Here is a 25,137-nt window from a genome sequence, read left to right as displayed (position 1 = left end):
GCGGCAAGGAAAAGTTTTCAAATCGGCAAAGGCCGAGATGGTTAATTCGGCAAGAAGGGTAAAGAATCACGACCCAGTCGTGGTGACAAGAAAGAGGAGGAAGAAGAGTTTGAGACTGTTCCATTGCAAAAGGATGACGAAGATGATGTGTGGGAGAGCGGGTCAGATATAGATGCTGAGGGAAGCTCTGATGATAATAACTGGGAGAGTGACGAAGAGGACACAGAAGAGAATGAAGTGGACTTTAGTCAGGATGAGGAGAGCGCTGTAGGTGATCAAGGCGTAGAAGACGGCGGATCTGAAAGTGAAGATATGGAGGAAGATGTGAGCCAAGAAGACGAAAGCGAGCAAGAGCAAAACGAGGGTGAGGATTTCAGCACTGACGCGGAAGAGGACGAGGACGATGTAGAAGAAAAGGAGCTAGCTGATAAAATCAAGGCAGCCAACAGAAAGGGCAAAAAATCTGGTGGATTTCAATCTATGGGTCTGAGTTACCCCGTCTACAAAGCCATTGGACACAAAGGCTACAAAGTTCCAACACCCATACAGCGACGATCCATCCCCGTTATCATGGAAGGCCGTGACATTGTGGCGATGGCAAGGACAGGGTCCGGTAAAACGGCAGCGTTCGTCATCCCCCTTTTGGAGCGTCTTAAAGCACACTCAGCAAAAGTCGGTGCCCGTGGCCTGATTCTGTCACCATCACGAGAACTTGCACTACAAACCCTCAAGTTCATCAAAGACCTCGGAAAATACACAGATCTACGGTTCTGTGTTTTGGTTGGTGGAGATAGCATGGAAGATCAGTTCTCGGCAATTGCGAGCAACCCGGACGTGATCATTGCCACACCAGGTCGATTGATGCACTTGATGATTGAAATGAATCTGGACTTGAAAACTGTCGAGTATGTTGTGTTTGACGAGGCGGATCGACTTTTTGAAATGGGTTTCGCGGAGCAGTTGCGGGAAATCTTGTTTCGATTACCTGAGTCCCGTCAGACGTTGCTGTTCTCTGCTACGTTGCCAAGGCTGTTGGTCGATTTTGCGAAAGCGGGCTTGACGGACCCTGCTCTCATTCGTCTCGATGTTGACACAAAGATCAGCAAAGATTTGCAAATGTACTTCTTTTCTATTAAACAAGAAGAGAGAGATGCCGCGCTTTTGTCGCTTTTCCGTTTCGCCATTCCAAAAGATCAAATGACGATTGTGTTTGTCGCCACCAAACACCATGTTGAATACGTCCAGGAACTTCTTTCGGCAGCTGGTGTAGAGAATACTTATATATACGGTGCGCTCGATCAATCCGCGCGTCGTTTCCACCTCGCCAGATTCAGAGCTGGAAAAGTGAAAGTCCTCATCGTCACTGACGTGGCGGCTCGTGGTATTGACGTCCCGCTCTTGGATAACGTTATCAACTACGATTTTCCTGCGTCGAATAAGGTGTTTGTTCACCGAGTTGGACGTGCGGCACGTGCTGGACGGACAGGAAAAGCCTTCTCGTTGGTGTCGACGGATGAAGTACCTTATTTGCTAGATCTGCAACTGTTCACAGGACGACCATTAGTATTTGCTTCAACATTCGATAAGACATCTATCAACGGGGAGGTCGTAGCTCGTCAGCCGGATTATACGTCTGAATTCGTATACGGAATCATTCCACCGTCAGCATTGGCGATGGATGTTGAACAGGTTATTTCCACAGTGAAGAATAATATCACGATGGAGAACCTGGAGACGTCCGCTAAGAATGCGTACAAGATGTATTATAAGTCACGACCTGTGGCATCGAAGGAATCCTATGCTCGTGCCAAGGAGATTGGAGACGTCTACCTGGGCATTCACCCATTTTTGGCGGAGAAAATCAATCCAGCAGAGCAAGCACAAGCAGCCATGATTGCATCCATATCTAAATTTCGGCCGGCCGAGACCGTCTTCGAAACGACCAAGAAGGGTCTGAAAACGGCAGAAGCAGTGTTGATGCAGAAACGGAGGGGGCAGTTTGGGTCATCGGTGGCAGCATGGAGACAGCAGCGAGCGGAGAAAGATATGAAATTGGCTCAGCAACAGACTGAGCTATTGGGCAAGACGACGGTAGAAGCTGCCGATGAGACAGATCTTGCGGTAGGTGAACAATTGGACGCGCTTGTATTTAAGATATGGTCATTCATTCTCGTGATATTGTGTTCTCTCTAGAAAACATTCTCGAGTGTCCTGACGACCTCGAAAAAACGCAAAAGCCCTGCGTCCTTCCGCGATGAAGAGCATTATATTTCATACCGCCAGGCTGACGCCGAAACGGAACGCGGCTACGCAGTTAACTCCAACGAAGGCCCTGCTTCGTTCGCCGAACGCGCGCAGGCCGCCACCCTCGAACTCCAAGCGGAAGATGCCGACGGTCTCCGCAAGACCCGAGGAGCACTTGTGTGGGACAAGACAAAACACAACTTTGTCCGACACACTATCGGATCGGATAATAAAAAGAAGATTCGAACAGAGAGTGGCGCAATTGTAAATGCCAGTTACAAAACACAGCGATTTGAAGATTGGCAGAAACGGACAAAAGTGGCACTACCTCGTGCTGGTGAACAGGAACTCGGGGATGCCGTTCACCGCGCTAACGCTGGAGGCCTGTCAACAGGTACCCGAAAGTACCGACACACGAAAATCACAGCACCCGATGTCAACTCAAAGAATTATGCCCGAAATCAACGGAAGCGCGAAAAGGAGGCGGCTGCTGGTGATGCCAGTCAAGCAGCCGTGCATCCCAAGAAACGCGCGGCAAATGTCAAGAGCGAATTGAAGACGGTACAGCAGATTGCAAAGGAGAGGAAGGAGAAGGAGAAGAGACGGGCAAAGACGGGCCGGCATGGACTGAAGGGAAAAGGGAAGGGGAAAAGCAAGGGACGACGTTGATGTGAAGACGGGTTTATAGAATTTATTAATTTCTAGCTTGGTTTTCTTTTTCATTACTTCTTTGTATATACATTATTCCACACTTGTTGCAGTTGGCTTGTGCTTGTTTGGTATCTTGGTGGGTAGCGGTCAAGACCATCCGTGTCCGAGCCCTATCCCCTCCCCCGCTTTCTACTTACTCAAAGCCCGGCAAACTCCTTACAAATTTCTGTAAATTATTCCTAAAAAGCTCATTTTCGATCGGCCCATCCAACCGCTGCAACGGATTCTTTGTCACATACTCTACGTAAATATGCGAATACATCATGCGTAGGGCGTCGCGCATACTATCCATGTGGGGATCGGTGTTCATGACGAATTTGAGGCCAGTGGGTGTTTCAAAGTAGTGGAGCTTGTATGCATTCGTCCTATACGAGATGAATCCTTCGCTTCTGTTGGGATTCGTGATTAGTTTTGCTCAAAATGACTGTAAGAGTGGGCAGCTTACCCAGGTTTGGCATTCAACTTGCTCACCAAATTCCTCAAGGAGAACACCACACCGTACACCAATTTCGCTTCCTCTTCTAGACTCATTCCAGTTGCTCCTATTGCACCCTTCGCCGTCCCCTGCGTCACGTCCCCTGGTGACGACGATTCAGGACTCGTGGCAGTTGTGCGTGGTTTGGTCCATGAGGTGAAGGAGACGCATTTACAGTGACGGTCGAAAATGTAGAGATTGTATATCTGAGTAGGGGGCTTTTGTGAGATTGTATGCGAGGGGACGTTGAGCCATGCGGACTTACTGTCATTGTGTGGTGGGGAGGTGGTTGGGAATGCGACTGACGGTGGGAGGCCGCGCGGGTACGCGTTTACACAGTTATTTGGGGACGGGACGATTTTAGAATGAGACATGCCGATCGATACCCCCAACATTGCATTACAAAAACCACGGATTCTTTAACGCATCGTCGCATTTTCTATCCGTCTTCCCAATCAGTAAAGTAGTGCCCAGAACCGTCATAAGAAACTAGAGTCCTCATGAGGACTTGTCGAGATGTGTTCTATTTTTGTCCTTTGAGGTATGTCACAAATACCATGAATCGACATGGTGTATCTCACAAATGTATGAAGTGAATAGTGTATGGCCATATTCTATTCTCCTGCCATGCTTGTATGTTTGCGATGCTATGGTGATATATCAGCTGCGTAGAAATGGTGAATACATGCTTGGTAAGTAATCTGTCAGATACCCCCGAGACAACCCCTTTACTATAAGGATCCTCCGAATATCCAGTCCAGCTAAATATATGTTTAACCTCCAAAATGCATCGCGTACACCTCCTAAGTCTCCTTCACCAAGCCAGGACAACTTTGACGAGCCAACTCACAGACCTGGATGCCCTCCAACAAACGACACAGGTGCTGGTTGGGAAATTGGAGCGGTACCAGCGTCATGAGCTGGTGCGCGCCGAATCCATGTGGGTCGGTGGAGTGATATTTGAGGAAGAAGATATAGGGAGGCGTACGTTTTTTTCGGCTGCCTGTATTGAAAGGAGATGGAATGTGATCCGGACTATTTTGAACAGATTCCACAACGATGCATCGGTCAGCATCTGCAGGCCGGCCTGAGGAGGAGTCAGACGCATCGTCAGAGAGATCCAGCGTGATTGCATTGTCAAAGACATCACCTGAGGAGATGCGAAAGCCCTCAAGTGCGAAACAAGAGGTTAAGGAACCGGCGAAAGAACAGATAGTGGACTCTAAGGTGGAAAAACAGGAAAGGAGGTGGGGTCTGCTTCCAACCTCACCCATCAAACTCGTTTGGGATCTCATCATGTCATGTAAGTCTCCCTTCACTCGATACATTCCAGGCCACTAGCTACTCACACATGCCATAGGTGCATACTGGCATACGCTCTTTATCGTCCCCGTCGCTGCCGGTTTCGAACGCTGTAGTGTGCACCGGGTCACAACTGTCTCCAAACTTTTGACGGGCCTCTATACCATGGATACTCTCATCAACGCCGTCACGTTGCGTGATTCGTGCCCATCGCTGGCAAAGTCGTTTAGCGCGTACGTGACGAGCCCAGCATGCGTGGTAGATGTTTTAACAGCGATACCGTATGATTTGATCTATTACGAGCGTGCCCCGAGTATTGCGTTGGGTCCGCTTCGTTTGGTTCGGATGGGGAGAGCGTACCGTTTACGCCGCATACTGGCGACCAACCCCGTCTACACGCGCATTTCAAAGACGACGGCGCGAGCACTGAAAGCGGGGCATATTATCGTGACCATGTCTACTTTTGCCGTCGCGTTGTTGTGGTATTTGCATATGAATGCGTGTTTAACGTTTCTGTATGGAAATCTGACGGGATATTGGACATTCGGCGAGTTTAAATGGGTGGTGGGTGTGGGGTTTTGGTGGCAGTATGCGTGGGGACTGCTGATGGCTGTTGCCAATAGTTGGCCGTTTACGTGGGAGGTTCGGTACGTAGTTTGAAGCACTTTTCGTTAGAGCCATGTCATGTTTAAACCTTTTAATTTCCGTCCCAGACCCCGCGCACCAGCTGAAATTGCATTCCACATTGTCTGGGTCCTCTTCGGGGCTCTTATCACCGGATGCCTGACAGGGATTATCCAAGCCGTCCGAGTGGGGCTTGATCCACCCGGCCGTCTTTACAACGAGAAACTGGACCAAGTGACCGAGTACATGAGTAGCAGAAACTTAGATTCAGGCACCCGGAGACGTGTGCGAGAGTTTCTATGGTTGAAGTTTCATGGGAGGGTTTTTGATGAGGGAAGGATTTTGGAGGAATTCAACTTGGCGCTGAAGCAGGTGTGTGTTTATCAGATCTCGTTTTTTTAGTAGGCTGTAGGTGAGTGTTGACTATTGCTATAGCAAATAGCATCCGGCCCTAATCTCCTCGCATCCGTCCCCGTTTTACACACCATGAACGAAGACTTCCTGGGGTCCCTGGCGCTCTGTCTTCAGGACCGGTTTTACATGCCCGGGGAAGTTATCTATAAAGAGGGTACGATAGGCTCGGATATGTTTTGGATTGCGAGTGGATCAGTGGAGGTTGTTTGGGGAGATGGGAGAAAGCTGGTTTTGACGAGCGGCGATTTCTTTGGAGGTTTGTTGGGGCGAGCGGGTGCTGATTCTAACGTCGTTCTGACTTTTAAACCTAGAAACCGCTCTTGTCGTCGAGATACCACGATTGAACACCGTTCGTGCGATAGGGGCGTGCCATGCCTACCGCCTCGACCGCAACAACTACGACCGAGTTCTGCAAGAGTTTCCCGATATGGCTGCATCAGCAGAGGAGTATGCACGCGGATTGCTTGTGGAGGGAGCGTAAGTCAACGATATCTGTTATTTGCGAATATCATCCTTTGCGCAATAAGATGGGATTATCGTATTTGTTCCTGTTGAAGTGCGTGTATCGATCCCTGTGGTAGCTCCGATGCGAAGAGAGAGAGCTGGTCCACAGGTATAGCACCGCTTCTTAGGCGGGCTAGATTTACCCTTGACTCGGCAATGGAATTCGCCAAACGCACGCGCGGGCCATTGCAATACCATCCACAATCGTTCCGTGAGCGCACGCAATTCCAAAGGCCGCAAGGCCACCACAATAGTTTATTCCCTGCAGCATCCCAAATGGTATGCCAGAGTATGGACGCTTGTGTACATGTCTAAATATCTACATACTCTATTCAGCACTTCTACGAATCTGCGCAGCAATACGATCCAAGTCCTTCTGTCCATCTGTTGAGATCCGTCGTCCCCTAAAGCAAAAACACAACATAAACACACCATCCAAAGTGCCACACATTCTGTAACGTACCCAGCCGCATCCTTTTCCAATACTTTGATCCCTTCCAATGCTTGCATCACCTTTCGTGCAATGGAACCTGATGAGTGGGCATGGTGATGCGGGCGGTTGCCTCTATTTTGCCGTCCAGAGTACTTCTTTTTGAGGGCACCAGTACCCACGCTCTGACGGATGTATATATGTCTTGCAACCGAGGCTGCAGAATAGATCAGTATGACGAGCTGGACTGAGTAAAGGGAAACGTGGGTACGTACCTGCACGAATGTAAAACCAGTCCTGGTCATAGGGAGCTAATTCCTTGTAGGCACCTGTTTTGACCAAATCCACCCATTTGGGAATTTCCAGTTTTCCCGTGCGTTTGAGGTAAGCCGCATACGCCTTGATAAAGTCGTGTGCGCTCACGTCTTTGACAGTGACTCCTCCAGTAGACATGGCGTTGCAAATCCAAGTGCTTTTGATCTTGCGTGGTGAATCTACGACGGGAGAGCAAAACGTCGGCCTTTGGAACCAGAAAAGCATCACGTGAATGCACGTGCTTGCAGATCCTAGGTCACGTTACTGAACATGGACAGGGTTGCCCAAGGTCAACAGCCAAGTGTCGTGTCTCCAAGGTTTACCATGCGTTTATTTTGTCCAATTGATGATGCGTAAAATGTTTGTTTTTTGAAGGGGCCGAGGATACTATGACAGCACCAGAGCGTCTGACCCATGTTGGCGGACGTTCTTGTTGCACTCTTTTTCAGAAAGTCGTAAGTCTAACCAGAGAAGAAATCTCCGCGGGAGCTGCCACGAATTGGGAGTATTCCAAGGGCAACAGGCATCGTTGTTTGGGACAATGTCACCTTAACACTTTTCAACCCGGCGGTTTTATGTGCAGTTTCCGATGGCTCAAGGCAACAGAAGTAGTTCTACCATAAAGACGGAAACTCCGAAATGAGTCCCGTTACTTCAGGTTATTTATTGGGGTGGTCTATTAAGTTTATTATCCAGATCGGAGCAACTTGACTTGGTAACCCTGAACGAGTTGAGCTCCAAGTTGACCTCCGAGTTAACCTCCGAACATGTTCTGCATCCTGCTCAATCGGTGTCGTGTAGCGTTAAGGTCTAGCTTAAATGTTGGGACAATACAAATCAGTTAACGTCAGCCAAGTTAATTCCGTCTGCGATGGATGACGTTCGCCTTAGGGTCTTCCAATCTAATAATATAACTTCTGAACATTGCCCCAAAGACACTCAAACTACACCACCGAAACTCAGCGCCCTCTGTCTAGCTTGAAATGTGTCGTCGTTTCTTCATCTGGCGAGAGCGAAAGTCCAATCATGTTCCAAGAAAAGGCAACCTGTCGACAGCTGCGAGTTCCACATCATTGGCCTTCGATGGCCTGGGTACTTGCATTGCTTCTATTAGCACCCAGCATAGCATTGGCGGCCACATGCACAACCAAGAACTACACATGCCCATACGGTTAGCACATGTACACGAAAGCACTCGCGTGCCGTTCGCTCTCGTTTTAATCAATATGCTCGCTCAGGACGGTTTGTCACCGGGCTGCGGCTTTATTACCAGCAACACGTTGGCGGTTCGTATCCGCAACGTGCCATGAAATTCCACGGCCTGAGCTGCACCGATGGGACCAAACTGGGGTTGTATGACTCTCCTTTCCCAAGTGAGGCATTGTCTAGTTAGACTCGTTACCAAAGCACACTCAACTGATGATCTTACATGGTTAGGTGCCTATGAGGTGCTGGATGATAATGGCAACGGCAAATACTTTCAGATGTCATTCCTCACAGATACAGTACATACAGCAACAGGTTGCCCAAATCTCTTCGTGGGACATTCGATCTATACGTACGCTCGACCCTACCCATATTATGTTTGGACACTAGTCCAGGGAAATAGCAGTGGCTATCAAACCGGGCCGCAATGTCCGGGAAACACATATATAAATGGACTGCAAGTTGATACAACTATATCAACGTCGTGGGTAGGCAATATCAGATATACGTGCAGCGATCCATGGGCGAAACGCAATGGCGGGTACATCACGGTGAGACCGAATAGTATAACAATGATCACCCCTGCTATGGTGCAGTATGTGTCCAAAGTCGTTCCGGACGCCCTATGGGAAGAAGCTGATTGGTGGGGATTTGACTCGTCCTTTGGTGGATTGCAATTGAAGATCAACGGAACCTGGACGAATATTGGCCCTGGAGGGAAGTTTTACCAGGTATCCTATTATTTTCTACAAATTAAGCCCAAAGCTTGCTCTTCTGACCCTCAAAACATAGTCCGATATAGATTCTGGTAGGGTCCGATATATGGCTTTATCGCCCAGCTCTCGCTGGACAAACTGCAATTACTATATCAGAGATGGGACACCGTACGAATTCATTGGGGGTCTCTCAGTTGAGTTCAACTTCCCACCTACGGTATCCCCGATCACAACTGCAAGCACATCCGCAAACGTTGCCGTTCAACTGCAATCCGTGAATCTCAATGCGGCTGACACAGATGATGATGCAACTCGCTTGGTGTACTCAATTCAAGCCTACTCGAACGCCGGTACTCTGACAAAGATGGCCACCCCGGGCAGCGTCCCAAAGGTCCTCCCGGTTAATAGCACGTTCACAGTCGATGATGTCCGCAATGGAATGATATGGTACCAGCCGATCGCGACGAATGGAACTGCTGAGGTCAATCTGACCGTTGCAGATTCCCAGCCAGGTTACATCCCAACTATCTTGCGCATAACCATTCTTCCTATGACGTGGACTAACCAAACCTACACGACTACCTGGCTACAAGGAGCGGCGTGGAGAACCGTGGCACCTGCTCATATCATGAATCCGGCTCCGACGATGGCTGTTGATTCGGTAATTTATACGATCGTTTCCATTACAGATGGCATGTTTCTACGAGTACTTGATACATCGGGATGGAAGAATGTTGGAGTTGGAGGAAACTTTTCATTAGCGCAGGTGGCATATAATCAAGTACAAGTCAATACATCGGCCACCTTCACCGGAACAGCAACCTTGAATTACACCGCGACTGCACCGGGAGCCAGCAGCGCATTTGGTAGCTACAGTGTCTATGTCAACTATCCACCCATCATCACGACCAAGAGCGGCGTGGTAGTCCCACAAAACAGCAAGCCTCTTGACATGAAGACCATATTGGGGGGAACTGATGTCGAGAATAATGCCTGGGGTTTGCAATTTACGGTTACTCAGTGGCCAGGAAATGGCGCTGGACTGTACAGGTACATCACGTACCTAGGCCCTGCAAACTATTACAATGGTCCATATTACTTTGTTTCATTCAGGTAAGTACGACGATTCATGTAAGCCGATTCTAACAAGCAATATATGTTTACATTGCCCCGTTTCAGTCAAAATGACTTGAACTCTGGATACGTCCAACTAAGATTCAATCCTTCCTCGTACGGGATGACTACTTTTGCCTTTACGCTGTCGGATGGCTCGTACTCTGTGCCAAGCGGTCCAGTATCCGTATATCAATTTCCAGCGCCGGTAATTAAGAGCATTTCTCCAACCGTCGCGCAAAACGGGTCGCTGGTTATTTCTGACTCGTCGCTAATGGCCACGAGCGTTGAACCAAGTGTTACACCCAGTTCGCTGCTATTTACTATTATCGCCCCGGCGTTTCCTGGAAATCTGACGAATGCATCGTCGCTAGACCAGCAAATGCTGACTAATTTCACAGCGTTGGATATCAGTAACAGACAGCTGCAATATACTCCCCCGACAGGGTGGAACGGAACGGCTGTTATTTCCTTTACTGTATCGGACGGAGTTAACCTCCTCTCTTCAAAATTCTCGATAATTGTGAACTCGCTCCCTTGGATATCGGTTAACATAACTGCATTTTGTCCACGTAACGGCAGTGTGCCTCTTCGCGGATTATTACAATACTCTGATATTAACAACCTTCCCACATCAATTGTTTACTCGCTGTCGTCGGGACCCCTGCTTGACTTTGGTTGTGTGCAAGCCAGGACGTCTGCTACAGCGCCATGGTCCTGTGCCACGACGTGGACTCAAGATGATATTGATAAAGGAAACGTGCAGTACATGGTGTCGAGTACGAATCTTGGAAGTGAGAGGATAGCCTTCTCGGTCTCGGATCCCTACAACATTCTACCAGCCGTACAATATTACAACGTCACTATTATTCCTGCTTGGCCGGTTTTGGTTTCCAATCGAGTTGTGTTAAGCGCTGCGGTCAATGGAATGCCGACTGTCACATTTCCAATTCAGACTGAACACCTTCAGTACACATGTGCCGATACTCCTCCGGACCAGATGAAGTATACATTGCTGAAAAACACAAATGTATCAATGGCGTATCAGCTGGAACTCTTTAATGGTACCAACTGGACGGTCCTGCCGGTTCCTGGTGGTACGTGGTTCCAGAGCGACATTGATAGTGGTAACTTACGAGTTACGGCGACGGCAAGTAAAGCGGGTACGGAGGTTGTTCAGCTGATCGTCCAGAGCAGTGCAACGACTTCGAACGGAACCTTGCGGATACAGTACCATTACATGCCTGTCATTGTTTCTCAGACTACCATGTGGACTTACTGGTGGAATTCCAAGAGCATTGGATCTACCAATCTGAAGGCACTGGCTCCTGATCAGCCTGATGCAACAAAGATTGTGTACAAGGTGCGAATGCTTAAGAGTGCGATGATATCAAGCAAAAATCATGTTAGGTACTAACATAAATTTGATCGGGGATAGATTACGAGAGGACCTCTGCGTGGAACACTCTCATCCTCTCAATTCTCTCAAGGTTTGCATTCTAAGTGCAGCTTTCACCAAGAGCACATTCCATTGTTATTAATGTCTTATTCCTGCTAGATGACATCAACAGGAACCTTGTAACTTATCGGCATACGGGATGGGTGAATCAGGAGATTGCCAAAAGTGACGACTTTGGTTTTTTGGTTTACGATGCGGTTGGGTAATATTCAGTATTCACTACGTTGATGGACGTATAGTGCTCTTCGCTTATGATCTTTTATACTTGGCACAGACTTCCGTCGGCTGGGAATGCCACGGTTTTACTGGTCAATCAGCTTCCTGTAAAGGGTGCCGCAACGACTCTCTTTGCCTATCCCACAAGCGGGAATAGGACAGTCACCACCAATATGTTGACATGGACGGATGTGGATGGGCCGAACCAACTGACATTTGTACTTTTAAGTAATCTCACCTTTGGGTCCCTCATGGTTAAAGGTCGACGGCTCAGCGTCGGGGACATGTGGAATGCATCAAATATTGGTGTCGATCTGATGATGGTAGATATGCCTTTAACAAGTTTGACCAATATGAGCGTCAGTTTTGATTACAAGTAAGTGGGCGATTATGCATGGGCCATGCGACAATGGGTAAGTTGCTAAACGTTCATGCCAGCGTGACAGATGGAATCAACGTTGTGCAAGACCGCTTCAATGTGAACTTCGTCCCGCCGCCACAGTATAGGGGTGCCCTCAGCCCACTTTGTGATGCAGATAGTTATTCGAGACGAAGGTGCAACATCTTGTCGACCTTCAACGTTTGGACAACACTACCAGCGTCATCCATTATTTGGACGTTCCCAAAGATTAACAGCGCAGAATGCTATTCCAACTGGTTGACGCTGGACTACAGCTATGGCTATATTTGGCCGACATCAAACGTTGGCGGTCCGTATTCGTTCTCCCTGCAGGATATGAGCACCGGATTTGCTGTCGACTGCATTTATGGTGTGCCTGGTTGGCTCCGCTTCACTGCTACCTTTACCGACGGGCTGAATCCTCCTGTTTCTCAAATGATTACCATACAATGGAACTATATGCCTCGACTACAAACCAACGTTGCTCTGCAACTGGCCGTTTTGGCTCAACCGACGGTAGTCAACATTACATCGGGCTATTTGAACTGGCAAGATTCGGACAATGCAACCACACAGTTGATGTATACACTCTCTTCCGAGCCGGCTAAAGCTCGTCTTAGCCTGTTGGTGAATGGGACTGTTACAAATCTCTCATCTGGATCCCGGTGGACTCAGGATGATATCAACAGCAATCGCTTGGTTTTTAATACCAACTACACAGACCGTGCAGGAGCAAGGGACGCTTTCACGTATAATTTTACGGATGGAATATGGAATTTTACGGAACAAACGGTCTCCATCGTATACGAAGACGCACCAAGAATGACTGCAAACCAAACCATGTTCATTGATTGGACGGGTCGTACCACGTCTCAACGAGTCGTGGTCCCAAAGTCGTCTCTCGAATGGGTATCCAACTTTGAGGCACCAAGTTCCTTAATGTACACGATTCTGTCGAGTCCACAGATTGGATCCTTACAGCTATGGGTAGATTATTATACAAGGGTACCACTCTACAATGCGACATACTGCACCTGCAGCCCTTCGCAAACACCGTGCCCGCCGGTGCAACCTTGCCAATACACCTTTACGCAGAATGATATTGCGAATAGCAATCTAGAGTTTTATGCAACGGCATCCTCCAATCTCTCTTCTAATTGCTTCAGGTATAATATATCAACTGGGGGATTTCGAACGGAAGCAGATCAATGGTTCTGCACATTCGTATATACACCGCCAAAAATCAGCAAAACTTTGCCTGTGATTGCTTGGGGATCTTCCATTACGCTGAATGCATCCTGGTTTTCGGTGACAACAGCAGAGCCCATATTGGCGCCGTGGAATCTGACGTATACTGTGTTATCGTTACCGACCGTGGATAACGATGGTAATCTCCAAGTAACATCTGGAGTACAAAACCAGTCCACTGTAACGATTGGGTCTACCTGGACACAAAAGGCAGTTGCTGATGGAATGCTTGTTTTTACCCATGCGCCAACGAGCACGAATGCGACAGTATCTCCGAAATACACTTTTGGTACGAACCTCTGGGACGGTCTAACGAATTCAAGTCTCTCTTTAGAGGTGCTAGTAGCAGTACCCCCACGTTTGAACTCAAACTTTATCATCGTCTTACCCAAGGGTGGATCGAAATGGATCTACGTCACGAGTTTACCAGTTCTTTCGGACCGATTATTGACCTACTCGATTATATCGATTCCTGTGGATATGACTGTCTCTTTTTATGATTCGTATTGGTGGACGATAACGACTGTATCAGCTGGATTTACGTTTGTAGCGGGGAGCGGGAATCAAGTCAAAATCGCGGCAAGGCAAAACATCACGGGAGGAGATTACAATATTACAATGGTCGCAACGGACGGGGCGAATCCTCCCATAAACTTTAACGTCCCGGTGCATATTCATTTACCGCTACAGTGGTTGGGTACCAGGGTCTTGCTCGTACCGCAGAACGGGGGAGCGTTTTTGAATACTGGAATTATCAGCGCTGTTCAGCCTGATGTTGACATTTTGACGAAAAACTATGGAACGTCATCGATCAGCTACTCGGCTGTCAATTATGCCTCCATCACGAAATTTGGAGGACTGTATGATGCCTATAATTATCCGTGGAATAGCTGGTCCTGGTAAGGAGAGAGAGTGATATATGTACCTACCAACGGTCGGTGCTCATGTACTTTATCTGTGTCGTTTGGTAGGCGTGCAGATGATATGCAGGCCAAAGATGTGCGATTTAATGCTGCCAAAGGTGTCGTCGGGAAAACACAGGTAAGATGAAAAGGCACCCAAGATCTTTTGTTTTCAACCCCCGTTGTGATTCGTCTTACCAAGTTAAATAATGTCTTGTATTCCAGCTCAATGTCTCTTGTTATGACGGTTGGCAAACGGTATATACCGCTCTGGACGTTTACATTGTCGCCAAGCCAACCGTTACCGTCCAACCACTTACGACGGTGATTGACAGTCCCGCCAAAACTTTAGCGTCCAACTTGAATGTCACCATCGACAATTTCATGGCTGCACAAAACCTTTCTTATACTGTGAATTTGACCGTCATTAGTGGTCCATCACTTGGAAGTCTTTGGTTAAACGTCCAATCTCCACTCACGGCATCAACGTCGGGATTATCAGGCAGCGTTGGAGGGGTCTCGACCTCGGGCACTGTCGTAGGAACAGTGTCATCATCCGTCCTTGTTGGCACGAGTACACCAGCAAGTTCTCTGGAAGCGACGAATTCTAGCACCTCGGGCACTGTTGTAGGAGCAGCAGCGTCATCGTCCGTCCCTCTTGGCACGGTTACACCAACAACTTCTCTGGGAGCAACGAATTCCATCACCTCAGCCTCTACATCCGCTATAGCAATAAATGTATCTACCACCGAGTCGAATAGCACGACAGGAACAAACCCAAATAACGCACCATCGACCACAACAGCAACAACCATGCAAGTATCGAGTACCACTACAAGTGCAAGTTTAAACGAAACCCCAACGGCAACGTCAACATTATCCCCCACCACCACAACATCCAGCATAATGGTGCAAGCAGGCTCAGTCATATCTGTCAACGACCTCATGCTCGGTCGGTTGGTGTACCTTGCAGGACGAACAGCGGGTACAACCAATATCATAGTACAGGTATCCGATGGTGTTTCGGCAGATTACAACACGACGCTCCCTATTTATGTGGAAGGATACCCCATATCTGTTGGGACCGGACGAGTTTTACTGGCACCCAAAGCACTTGCGTCGAATTACACGACCACGATCGATGCGATGCAGTTACGATACCAGACCATAACACCAGGTTTAAAAATAATGTATGCACTTGAGGATGTTGCGGCGCCGGTGAACGTCTCCCTTGTTCTCATGGCGAATGGAAAGAAAGTTGACATCGGGACTGGATTTGGGCAGTCTGATGTAGATGCCGGAAAGGTTTCTATACAATGGAATGGGAATATTTCTGCTTCCCAGAACGCTACGATTGGGTTGATTGTTTCCAATGGGGTTTTGAATGGTACAATGAGCCTATTGGTGCAGTTTAATGCCTCTCTTATTCCGTTCCCGGTGTTTTCGACAACAAAGTCGAGTAGTGTCTCTATTGCTACATCGTCATTGTCGTCTGCTCGGTCGTCTGTTAGTAATTCGTCTGTGAGTGTGGTACCTACGGGGACGGTGAGCAATATATCGTCAACTGTCACGTCTGGGTATTCTAGCTCGCTCACGAATAGGTGAGTGGATTGGGGCATTTTTGGGTGTCAGAAGGGTCGGTATTTGAACTTTCTTTTGCTATTTCATTCAGTACGTCGATAGTTTTGTCAAGCACATCTTCGTCATCAACATCAAAATCATCGTCATCATCGTCATCATCAATGTGAGTACCAATCTTGGGGTGGAGGTGGGGATAAGAGCCTGAACTAAAAGATTTGTTGCAGTGCGAGTTCCACGTTGCTTTCATCAAGCTCTTCTCTTTTGTCATCCGAGACGTCTTTGACTACGACATCTTTGCAATCATCTGCATCCCCGTCATCTCTACAATCATCTGCATCCCCTTCAACTGTACAATCATCAACACCCGCATCATCAAGCACTGACGAGTCAATTAGTGTACCTCCATCATCCTCACAGCAATCATCATCACCACCTTCCGTACCCGTTAGTCGGACATTATCATCGTCTTTGGAAACTGGGGTAGAGTCGTCATCTGGGTTGGCAAGTAGTTTGTCGGGATCGGATGTGGTGAGCCGTACTTCTGAGGGTTTTATTACGGGTGGGACCTCTGTGGGAGTTACCTCGACGGGAGGTACCTCAACTCGAGGTACACCCACTGATGGGCCCATCAAAATGACATCAAATCCGGATTTGATTGCAACGAGTTCAATGACGGGTAACGAGATGACTACCTCAACGGATACCATGTACGTACCGGCTACGTTGCTTCCCATATTTTTTGCGGGTTGCATAGCTATGCGGATTACTCAACGTCTTGTTTAACCACAGAAGTGGTACACCACAACCCGCGGACCCCGCTCCAAATCTCACAGATCCAAACACGTAAGTGGCACTATAACAACACAAAAAAGCGCCAACCTCTAACCAAAAACCATTAAAAAAACAGGACGAACAAAGCCTTCCTTTCACCCACAGCAACCAAAGCCATCATCGGAAGCGCAGCAGGCGTCGTCGCCATCATAGCAGGAGCAGGTCTCGTATTTTGGTACCGCAGACCCCCTCAACGAGAATTCGAACGACGTCGAACGATGGCTGTGGCGGGTCCTTCTGCCATGAATTTAATGCAATCGCAGCAGAGTATGGTTTCTGTGGGTAAGAGTGCTTCTGTGGTAGCTCTGGATACGAAGAGTGCTTCTGTGGTTGCGTTGGATAAGGGGGGAGGTGGGATGGGTGGGTCGAGTAGTCAACTTTTGGGTTCATGATAGGTGTAAGGGATTTTTTTGGGTATGGAGTTTTTGCATCATGCTTTATACATATGTGTGATGTATCAAAAATGAAATCTTGCGTAGATCTTTATCTCCGTTATGATGCATACGCACACACTTGTACTATTTTATTATTCCATTGTCGATTATCTCCAAAAACGATATGAACCATACATCCAAACCTACACATGCATACCACTCAAAACAAGATATGTGAACGTGATGCAAGAAATTTGAAAAAGGTCCCGGTTTCTAAAGAATATTTTTATAATTAAACACTGGTGACAAAAGAACCTAGATAATGCCCAGACAAAAAACCCTGCTTGAAAGCGATTCCGAGCATCTCCTACGCGGAGTTTCTTACATACTCACGCTCACATGCACTCACATGACACTACCCTTCACATCACAACGTCGCCGTGAAGGAACTAGATTGCTGGCGGGCATGTCAGATCCACTTTTCCCAGGATGCATCCCACCGCTACCGACACCGCTCACAGAAGCGGAGATGATGATCCACTTGGACCATGCTTCAAATCCAAAGGTACTCTCCCAAAGAATCCATTAAAATGCTATTTAAACTGATGTATTTTAAGGCCCTTTTGGATGAATTGGTGACCAAGCGTGTTGTACATGCATGTAAAGTGGATGGCGTGGTCTTGTACTGGAATAATGGTCCTCGAGGTGAATCCATGCCAATACCGACACCCGTTACTCGGACCCCAACGACGCCATTAAAACGACCCAACACAGTACGTTTCCATAAATAATCGTATATGCAAAAAGACATGTAGACAAACTAAAAGAATGTATAGTCGGTAGATACCCCACGAACAAAACCCAAATTAGAAAGGGTATCAAAACCATTTAAATCACCTTTCAAGAAACCAATGATGGAACAAGCTACGAAAAGAGTGTATAAACCGTTTTTGTCTCCGATGAAATCTGGAACGGTACGGGATGCGGAATTAGTGGGGTTGGAACGGGAATTAAAGGAATTGAAAACGACCGTTGATGGACTTGAAGATCGGATCCGGAAATTGAAGTTGGTGAAGGGGTACATTGAATCGTAGTACAAAGCAAACACACATTTTACGAGGGCATTGTTTATTGAGATCCTTTTTTGTGTAGGATGAAGATACCACGTTGGTTGAATGATACATAAATGGCGTACAGCAGCTCAAGAAGCTCTAGTCTACCTCCGCGACAAATCGGACCAGTGCAAATGGGGGGGAATGAATCCTACGAGTACCGCGTACCCACATTAAAAGAGTTGTGTGATAACCTACGGATTGAGATGGACGTATTGGGAGTGTATCATGAAAGTGAGGATGCATTTAATTGAATGTTTACCCCTTGAAGGGACGGGTTAGGAGACGGAGGTGAATGATATCGGACCAGTGCAAATGGGCGGGAGTGAATCCTACGAGTACCGCGTACTCTTGTGTGATAACCTACGGATCGAGATGGACGTACTGTATCATGAGAGCGAGGATAACATTTAATGGAAATGTGTTCAAAGGTTGGATTGAAGACGCCAAAGAAAAAACACTTTTGCATTGCATATTCCTGTTAAGCGTTCTAGTCATGTAAATAATTATATCTTCAAATATACCCCCAAATTACATTTTAAACAACTTTGCAAAAACTTCAGCAACAAGTACAGGATCACTTTTGCCTTTTGTCCGCTTCATGACTTCCCCCACAAAAAACTTTATGACCCGAGTTTTGCCGTTTCGGACCTTGACCGCCTATCCAAAAAAAAACACATTACAATCCAACACTTTCAACAAAGTATTTCATAAACAGAAAACAAACCATTTCAGGAAACTCCTCTAAAAGCTCCTCACAAAGTTTTTCCAAAGCTTGTACATCACTCGCCAATATCCATCCCTGTTCTTGAGCGATTTCGAGGGGTGATTGGGTATTTCCGTCCATCATGGTATGCAAGATATCCTTTGCGCGTAATCCTAAAATTCCAAATCATTATTTCTTTTCACAAAAATAAAAAAATCGTATGAAGGTGGTTATACCGGATACACGTCCAGTTTCGACGAGATCAATCAAGGCGCCGAGACGGGTGGGTTGAACCGTACATGATAAAAGATTTAAATGTCGCGACCGGAGGGATCCAAATAAATCACCAATAATCCTATATACACACACACACACACAAAAAAAAAAAAATAATCCATTGTCAAGACTGAAAAACAGCATTTCACATTCTTGATTCTAGCTTACCAATTGGCAACTTTACCACCCCGCCTCCCAACCGCAACTTTTTCAAAATACTCTACGGCACCAGGTTCCGACATGAGAATTTCGATTTGGTAGGGTGAAAGTTTGTACTGCTTTGCAAGACGGGTGCGGCGGGTGTCGAGGGGTTCTGGGAGGGTTTGGGAAATGTTGGAAATAAATGCCTAAAGTGTTTTTGTTTAATGTTTGGAAACTGGTAAAAGGAACAAGGGACGTACGGGTGTGAGGTGGATGGATGGGAGGTCGGGTTCCGGCATATACCTAAATTGAGAAGGGTAAGGAAATAAAGACAAGACAAAAAAAGAACAAAGACTGGGATGTTTACCGATAATCTTGTACGCCTTCCTTGCCCCGCAAGCGAACCGTTTGAGCAAGACGTGGATCAAAGGATCTGGTTTCCTGTTGGACAGGTTGCCCCAATTCAAGAAGTTGGACTTGTCGATCAATTTCATATTCTAAACATTTTGGTGGTTAGTGTCTGCAAAATAGTAGTGAAAGAAAGAGGGGTATTGACATACCAATGGCGGCTTTAATCGACGTGAATTTCACCAAGTGCTTGATTTCTGTGCGGGTTCCGTAGGGGGCGCCTAGAGGTCGAACAGAGACGTTGATATCACACCGCCAAGCGCCCTTAAACATAAGACTATCAAAAGGAGGGTATGGGCAAAGCTAATGTGCGAAAAGACCGACCTCATCCATATCGGGAGATGAAATGGAGGTGTACCATAACAGTCTTTGAAGTTTTTTAAGAAATGTGACCGTTTCTAGTGACGATCTATCAAAAGTCTTTCAATACTGGTAAATTTAAGAATGTGACGTCGCTGTATACCTCAAATCGGGCTCAGTAATCAACTCCAATACACCCACACCCGCCCGATTCAGATCTACAAGAGTCTGTCCATCCTTGACGCCCAAAACACTCTTTCCCGAATCCTAAACCACACAAGAAATAAACAAAATCAGCTTACATCATTCAATCAATACATCATCAAAAAACAGTTTTACACAACTTGTTCCAACTGAATCTGCATGAAGCGTACGCGTCGGGTGTAGGGTAACCCATCGGCCATGCCAACCGCCAAACTCCCACCCCTCGCAATCGGATTCCAAAACTGCGTAATCTGATACCCAGGTGGCAAATCCGGATAAAAATAATGTTTGCGATCAAACGAGGAGACGAGTTGGATATCGGATTCAAGTGCAAGAGCGGTTTTCACTGCCAATGTGACGGCTTGGGCATTCAGGACGGGGAGTGTGCCGGGAAATGCCGCATCAGTGGGATCGACGGCTATGTTGGGTGAGGAAGAGGAAGGGAGGGAGGGAGCGGGGGAAAAGAGTTTGGTGCTTGTCAAGAGTTGGGCGTGGACTTCGAGGCCAATAATGGGTTCGTAGGTTTGGCCGGTGGGGGTGGTGATGAGGTGGGTTTGGGGGGGTTGGGAGAGGGTTGTGTGAGAATGCCGGATAGGAACATGTCGGCGCGCTAAATGTCGTAGGCCAGCATGAACTGGCCATCTAGAATGCATTGTGTTCGAATGCTTGCAAAGAAGGGGTGAGCGATTGGGGTTAACCTAGTCACGTGACAGTAAGTGGGACTCATCTGGGCAAGACCGTTTATGGCAAAACTCGCAAGTCTTTGAATAGGTAAAATATATAAAGATAAATACAGCATGCCACAGCACGTTGCGTCCAGTGGGTCGTGTCAGACAATAACGGACGTGCGCAGGACGCCCAGGTCTGACCCCCCGCATCGACGCATCCGCGCCCCATTCAGCCATCTATGGCACCCAAGCACCTCCGTTCCGCCCATGCCCACATACACCCACACACGCATGCGCAGATACATGTACACGGGGCAGCACTCCTCAATCTAAAAAGGACACACGTCAAGCCAACAAATCCGTCTTGTCACTCTCCAAATGTCTCTTTTCAAACTGCTCCATCTTGAGCTGAAGATCCCTTCTTGCTTGTTTGCTAAAAAAAACCAACAAAAAAAATACATTAATGGACATTCCACATTCCTCCACAGTATCAGGACGGGGCACTCACGCATCGGCAATCTTGCCCTCCCACATTTGACTCTTTTGCAACTCGTCCATTTCCCAGTCGACAAATTGTTTTGTGAGAGGACGGGTGGACCAAAATTCTGCAACTGCGCGTTGCTTGTCGTCGAGATCCTCCTCCTCGTCCGCTAAAAGTTCTTCTAGTGCTGCCTTTTGAGCCGCTTGTTGAGCAGCGCGTTCACGCTCTTCGATTTCAACACGGGCCTTGTAAAAGGCGGAAAGAGCATTTTGGTAGGCAGTGTGGCGGGATTGATTCTTGTGCGTCATGAGGTAGAGTGTATGTTGAACGACACTATGGAGACAAGCGGGTAAGTAAGAGTAAATTGATGCCACGACGAGCGCCAGCGAGTCATGACCATAGCCCTGTCCCTCAATGTCACTCTCCAACAACATCTCCATGACGAGCGCTAGCGAGTCATAACCATAGCCCTGTCCCTCAATGTCGCTCTCCATTACATCTCCATGACGAGCGCCAGCGAGTCATGGCCCTAGTTCCAACCCGAACCCAACCTCAACCCAAACCCTAATACGAAACCCTAACCCTAACCCTAACCGAACGCGAACGCTAACACGAACGCTAAAACGAACCCTAAACCGAACTCGAACACGAACCCTAACCTAACCCAACCTTACCCAACCCAACCCAAACCCAACCCTAATCCTAACCCAAACCCTAATCCTAACCAAACCAAAGCCCTAACGCCAACTCACCTCTCACCCGTCACGTCGAGATCGGGTCTCCCTCCATAGATATCCTTCCAATCCCGCTCCTTTAAATCCTCTTCCCCTCTGACGAGACTAATTGGCCTTGCGAGTTCGAGAGGATGCCATCTGTAAAACGCAGCGCGAATCTCGTCTTCTGGATAGACAATAACAGCTGGCTTGGAGACATAGTGCGGCCTGTAGGTGAGAGGATTCTGACGAGCCGATCCTCTCTGAATGTGCGAGTCTAGAGCGAATGCGCCCGTCTCTGTGGGAGTTGCTCCCTTTGGAATAAATGTAGCGGGAGGATGCCGTCTGACAGCGTCATACCATGGAGGGAGTGAGTGTATGCGACCAGCAGCATGCAGTCTATCTATATTTTTCAAGAGTGCATATGGGTTGTTGCGGAGTGGTGGGGCCATATTCCAGACGAAGGATGAGCGATTGTGGGAATGTGCAAATGCCCACCAGGTAGAATGAATGTAACCATGGTAACAATAATTATTGAAATTCGCAGTTGCATTCTCTTGAATATCGCTCACTCACACATACACACATGAAATGCATTGTTTATTCTGTTTGTAAAGTATTTCAATCAAACCTTTTTCTACTAATGCTTATATTGGCTCATAGCCTCATAGCATTATAGTTTATGTTGGTAATTGCACAGCCTATGGATTCAAGTTACAAGCAACCAGCCAGCCTGAGTGTTTGCTCAGCCGATAATCAAAGGGATTAAACACATCTTCCAATTACTATCGCATTATTCACTCGCAAAGAGTTACTATTACTTGAAATAAGGGAAATCATCGTCTAAGTTATTTCACTCACTCACACAATCTCTACCCATCTCAACACACTCCTACATCTCTTCTTCTTCTTCTTCTTCTTCTCTGTGGCTGTGCAATGTATGTGGCTGCAACCAATGAAATCTACCATGTTCATTCAAATGCATTCCATCATATATGACATTGCAATGACGATTTGAAACATTTATTATTAGGAAGCTTCTTATTTCCTTCTTTCTTTTGCTTTTGGGCTGTGTACATTCTTCTTCTTCATCTATTTTATTTTACACACACACATACACACACATACGCATACGCAAACGGATAATGATAAAGAGCTTGTCATCGCTATTGGTGGTGGGGTGGGTGTGGGCATGGGCACAGGCAGAGGCTTGCGACCCTCCATGCAGGTATGTGTGTAGTGGATTATAGTCTTTCTCCACGTTTGACCACAGCTCATCGCTCATCCCTCATTTGCTCTCTTGCAGCATTGGCTTGAAGAATGAACTGTTTAAACTGCATAAACTCGAAGTGACCGCTCACTTGCAAAAACCGCTGCCACTCTCGGTCAGAGGCGTCCACAGAAGAGAGATTACCATCAACAAATTGACTGGGACGGGCGCTGATGGAGGCACCTTGTTTGCTGTAAGAATCAAAGAAAAAACAAATTGCCAAGCAAAACAATGGAATCATGTCTCTCAATGTCTTGATATATTTCTAGTATCAGGGAGCCGTGGAAATTGGAACTCCGCCACAGCCAATGTCCGTCCTCTTTGATACGGGCTCTTCCCAACTCTGGGTTCAGACTACCACCACCACTGGCGACATTAACCGCAACGGTCGCCGCTTTGATCCGGCAAAGAGTTCCACCTTTCAGGCAACCTCCCAACAAGCAGATCCCATCGAGTACGTTGATGGAACCTCGGTCCAGGGCATCTTTGTAAAGGACACTGTCGCCATCAACACCCTGTCTGTCCCCAATCTCCAATTTGAGGCAGCTACCTCCATCAAATCCCCAAATCAAAATACCTCGGATATGGACGGCATCATGGGCATGTCCTTTTCCCTTCCTACCACTGCGGGCGGAACGGCTTCTCCAACCTGGTGGGAACGCGTCGTCAGTGCAAACCAGGTCACTTCCCCTGTATTTGGCTACTACATTGACAGCACAAATCAAAATGGCGGATTGACGCTTGGGGGCGTGGATGCCGCGCGATTCACCGGTGGTCTTACTTGGCTCCCTGTGGCGGGATCCGGTCCCAACGGCAAGGAACCCTTTGTCTTTTGGCAGTCCCTCATGACCGCCGTCTCGTTTCCCGGCTCCTCTCGCACCATCAGTCTCCCATCCAACTTTGCCACCGTCTTTGACACTGGAACCTCGCTCGCCGTCCTGCCCGTCCAAACCGCCGACCAAATCAACTCGATGCTCAACTTGCAGCGCGTCTCCAACTCTCCCCCCTTTCTCTATGCCACCGCGTGTCCCGGCGGCAAGATCCCGTCTGGCTTTCCCGACATTAAATTTGAATTCACGGGTGGGCACTTTGTCACGATTAGCCCGCAAGACTATCTCTTTATGCAGCCGACCGACATTGCCGGTGTCACTGCGTGCGTCAGCGGATTTGCGGGACAAGACATTCACGGCGGATCCACCACTTCCCGCCCTGGCCAAGCCCAACCCCTCCTCCCCTCTGCCATTTTCGGCAACGTTTTCCTGCGCGCCTTTTACACCGTGTTTGATTCCGCTAATAAACAGATTGGCGTTGCTGCTGCCATTCGTGACCCGAATGTCCGAAGCAATTTGACGGCCGTCCCACCTGGGAATGGTGTCCTGGGCACTGGATCCTCGAATTCGGCAGCGTCCACCGTCCAATACAAAACTGTATTATTTGGAGTGTTGACTGTGGTGGCTAGCTTTATTGTAATCTGAAAACTGCAATGCTAGCTCTTTCCACATTTGTTTTGTATGAAAAAGAGAGAGAGAGAATTGTTTATAGCCAATTATGTGCAAATTGTCTATTGATTTCTTTGTGTGTATATATATATATAAACGAGTGGGTTGCAATAGATGATGATATGTGTGTGTGTGTAAGAGTTTTTTCTGTGAATATTCCTGAATGATTAAAATACAGCGATATAACTATCGTTAACAAACTGTATGTGGATAATGGGAGGCATACGGCATGATTACGTAAATACATACTCGTGACTCCACGTGAGAGGCGCTTTTCTCTTTCTCTCTCTTCTC

The 25,137-nt window shown here is 47.5% G+C and overlaps 9 protein-coding genes across 9 annotated transcripts; 5 read left to right on the top strand and 4 right to left on the bottom strand.

Moving 5' to 3' along the window:
* SPPG_00689 (uncharacterized protein) lies at window positions 1-3,015 on the top strand. Its single transcript, XM_016749017.1, has 2 exons — window positions 1-2,121; window positions 2,194-3,015. The coding sequence occupies exons 1-2, from the start codon at window positions 313-315 to the stop codon at window positions 2,911-2,913; spliced, it is 2,529 nt and encodes an 842-aa protein (XP_016613047.1). The 5' UTR covers window positions 1-312; the 3' UTR covers window positions 2,914-3,015.
* On the bottom strand, window positions 2,910-3,998 carry SPPG_00688 (TRAPP subunit BET5). The gene is made up of 3 exons (XM_016749016.1): window positions 3,696-3,998; window positions 3,401-3,636; window positions 2,910-3,344 (listed from the first exon to the last, which is right to left on the bottom strand). Exons 1-3 carry the CDS (start codon window positions 3,699-3,701, stop codon window positions 3,089-3,091), a joined length of 498 nt encoding a protein of 165 aa, XP_016613046.1. The 5' UTR covers window positions 3,702-3,998; the 3' UTR covers window positions 2,910-3,088.
* On the top strand, window positions 3,712-6,611 carry SPPG_00687 (uncharacterized protein). The gene is made up of 8 exons (XM_016749015.1): window positions 3,712-3,971; window positions 4,024-4,122; window positions 4,239-4,414; window positions 4,479-4,733; window positions 4,791-5,379; window positions 5,446-5,728; window positions 5,792-6,026; window positions 6,082-6,611. The coding sequence occupies exons 3-8, from the start codon at window positions 4,369-4,371 to the stop codon at window positions 6,249-6,251; spliced, it is 1,578 nt and encodes a 525-aa protein (XP_016613045.1). The 5' UTR covers window positions 3,712-3,971; window positions 4,024-4,122; window positions 4,239-4,368; the 3' UTR covers window positions 6,252-6,611.
* SPPG_00686 (uncharacterized protein) lies at window positions 6,500-7,194 on the bottom strand. Its single transcript, XM_016749014.1, has 3 exons — window positions 6,980-7,194; window positions 6,738-6,921; window positions 6,500-6,678 (listed from the first exon to the last, which is right to left on the bottom strand). The coding sequence occupies exons 1-3, from the start codon at window positions 7,155-7,157 to the stop codon at window positions 6,603-6,605; spliced, it is 438 nt and encodes a 145-aa protein (XP_016613044.1). The 5' UTR covers window positions 7,158-7,194; the 3' UTR covers window positions 6,500-6,602.
* Window positions 7,195-8,797: 1,603 nt separating this feature from the next.
* On the top strand, window positions 8,798-17,083 carry SPPG_00685 (uncharacterized protein; the record flags this gene model as incomplete). Its single annotated transcript, XM_016749013.1, has 13 exons — window positions 8,798-8,956; window positions 9,018-10,054; window positions 10,121-11,417; window positions 11,493-11,544; window positions 11,613-11,715; window positions 11,788-12,105; window positions 12,168-14,276; window positions 14,349-14,418; window positions 14,505-15,880; window positions 15,952-16,023; window positions 16,085-16,567; window positions 16,650-16,703; window positions 16,768-17,083. The coding sequence occupies 13 exons, from the start codon at window positions 8,798-8,800 to the stop codon at window positions 17,081-17,083; spliced, it is 7,446 nt and encodes a 2,481-aa protein (XP_016613043.1).
* A 391-nt stretch (window positions 17,084-17,474) lies between these two features.
* Window positions 17,475-18,159, top strand: SPPG_00684 (uncharacterized protein; the record flags this gene model as incomplete). The annotated part of the gene is made up of 3 exons (XM_016749012.1): window positions 17,475-17,630; window positions 17,683-17,838; window positions 17,902-18,159. 3 exons carry the CDS (start codon window positions 17,475-17,477, stop codon window positions 18,157-18,159), a joined length of 570 nt encoding a protein of 189 aa, XP_016613042.1.
* A 476-nt stretch (window positions 18,160-18,635) lies between these two features.
* Window positions 18,636-20,865, bottom strand: SPPG_00683 (aspartyl/glutamyl-tRNA(Asn/Gln) amidotransferase, B subunit; the record flags this gene model as incomplete). The annotated part of the gene is made up of 10 exons (XM_016749011.1): window positions 18,636-18,837; window positions 18,905-19,056; window positions 19,120-19,238; window positions 19,328-19,506; window positions 19,561-19,603; window positions 19,668-19,797; window positions 19,861-19,972; window positions 20,033-20,117; window positions 20,172-20,275; window positions 20,353-20,865. The coding sequence occupies 10 exons, from the start codon at window positions 20,863-20,865 to the stop codon at window positions 18,709-18,711; spliced, it is 1,566 nt and encodes a 521-aa protein (XP_016613041.1). The 3' UTR covers window positions 18,636-18,708.
* A 78-nt stretch (window positions 20,866-20,943) lies between these two features.
* SPPG_00682 (mitochondrial 37S ribosomal protein RSM25) lies at window positions 20,944-22,561 on the bottom strand. The gene is made up of 3 exons (XM_016749010.1): window positions 22,114-22,561; window positions 21,389-21,694; window positions 20,944-21,313 (listed from the first exon to the last, which is right to left on the bottom strand). Exons 1-3 carry the CDS (start codon window positions 22,524-22,526, stop codon window positions 21,226-21,228), a joined length of 807 nt encoding a protein of 268 aa, XP_016613040.1. The 5' UTR covers window positions 22,527-22,561; the 3' UTR covers window positions 20,944-21,225.
* Window positions 22,562-23,111: 550 nt separating this feature from the next.
* Window positions 23,112-25,022, top strand: SPPG_00681 (uncharacterized protein). Its single transcript, XM_016749009.1, has 3 exons — window positions 23,112-23,302; window positions 23,381-23,537; window positions 23,614-25,022. The coding sequence occupies exons 1-3, from the start codon at window positions 23,220-23,222 to the stop codon at window positions 24,817-24,819; spliced, it is 1,446 nt and encodes a 481-aa protein (XP_016613039.1). The 5' UTR covers window positions 23,112-23,219; the 3' UTR covers window positions 24,820-25,022.
* Window positions 25,023-25,137: the final 115 nt, after the last annotated feature.

This window comes from Spizellomyces punctatus, assembly GCF_000182565.1.
Source record: "Spizellomyces punctatus DAOM BR117 chromosome Unknown supercont1.1, whole genome shotgun sequence".
Taxonomy (NCBI): domain Eukaryota; kingdom Fungi; phylum Chytridiomycota; class Chytridiomycetes; order Spizellomycetales; family Spizellomycetaceae; genus Spizellomyces; species Spizellomyces punctatus.
The sequence above is the reverse complement of the archived record's forward strand: the minus strand, read 5'-3'. Positions and strand labels throughout refer to the sequence as shown.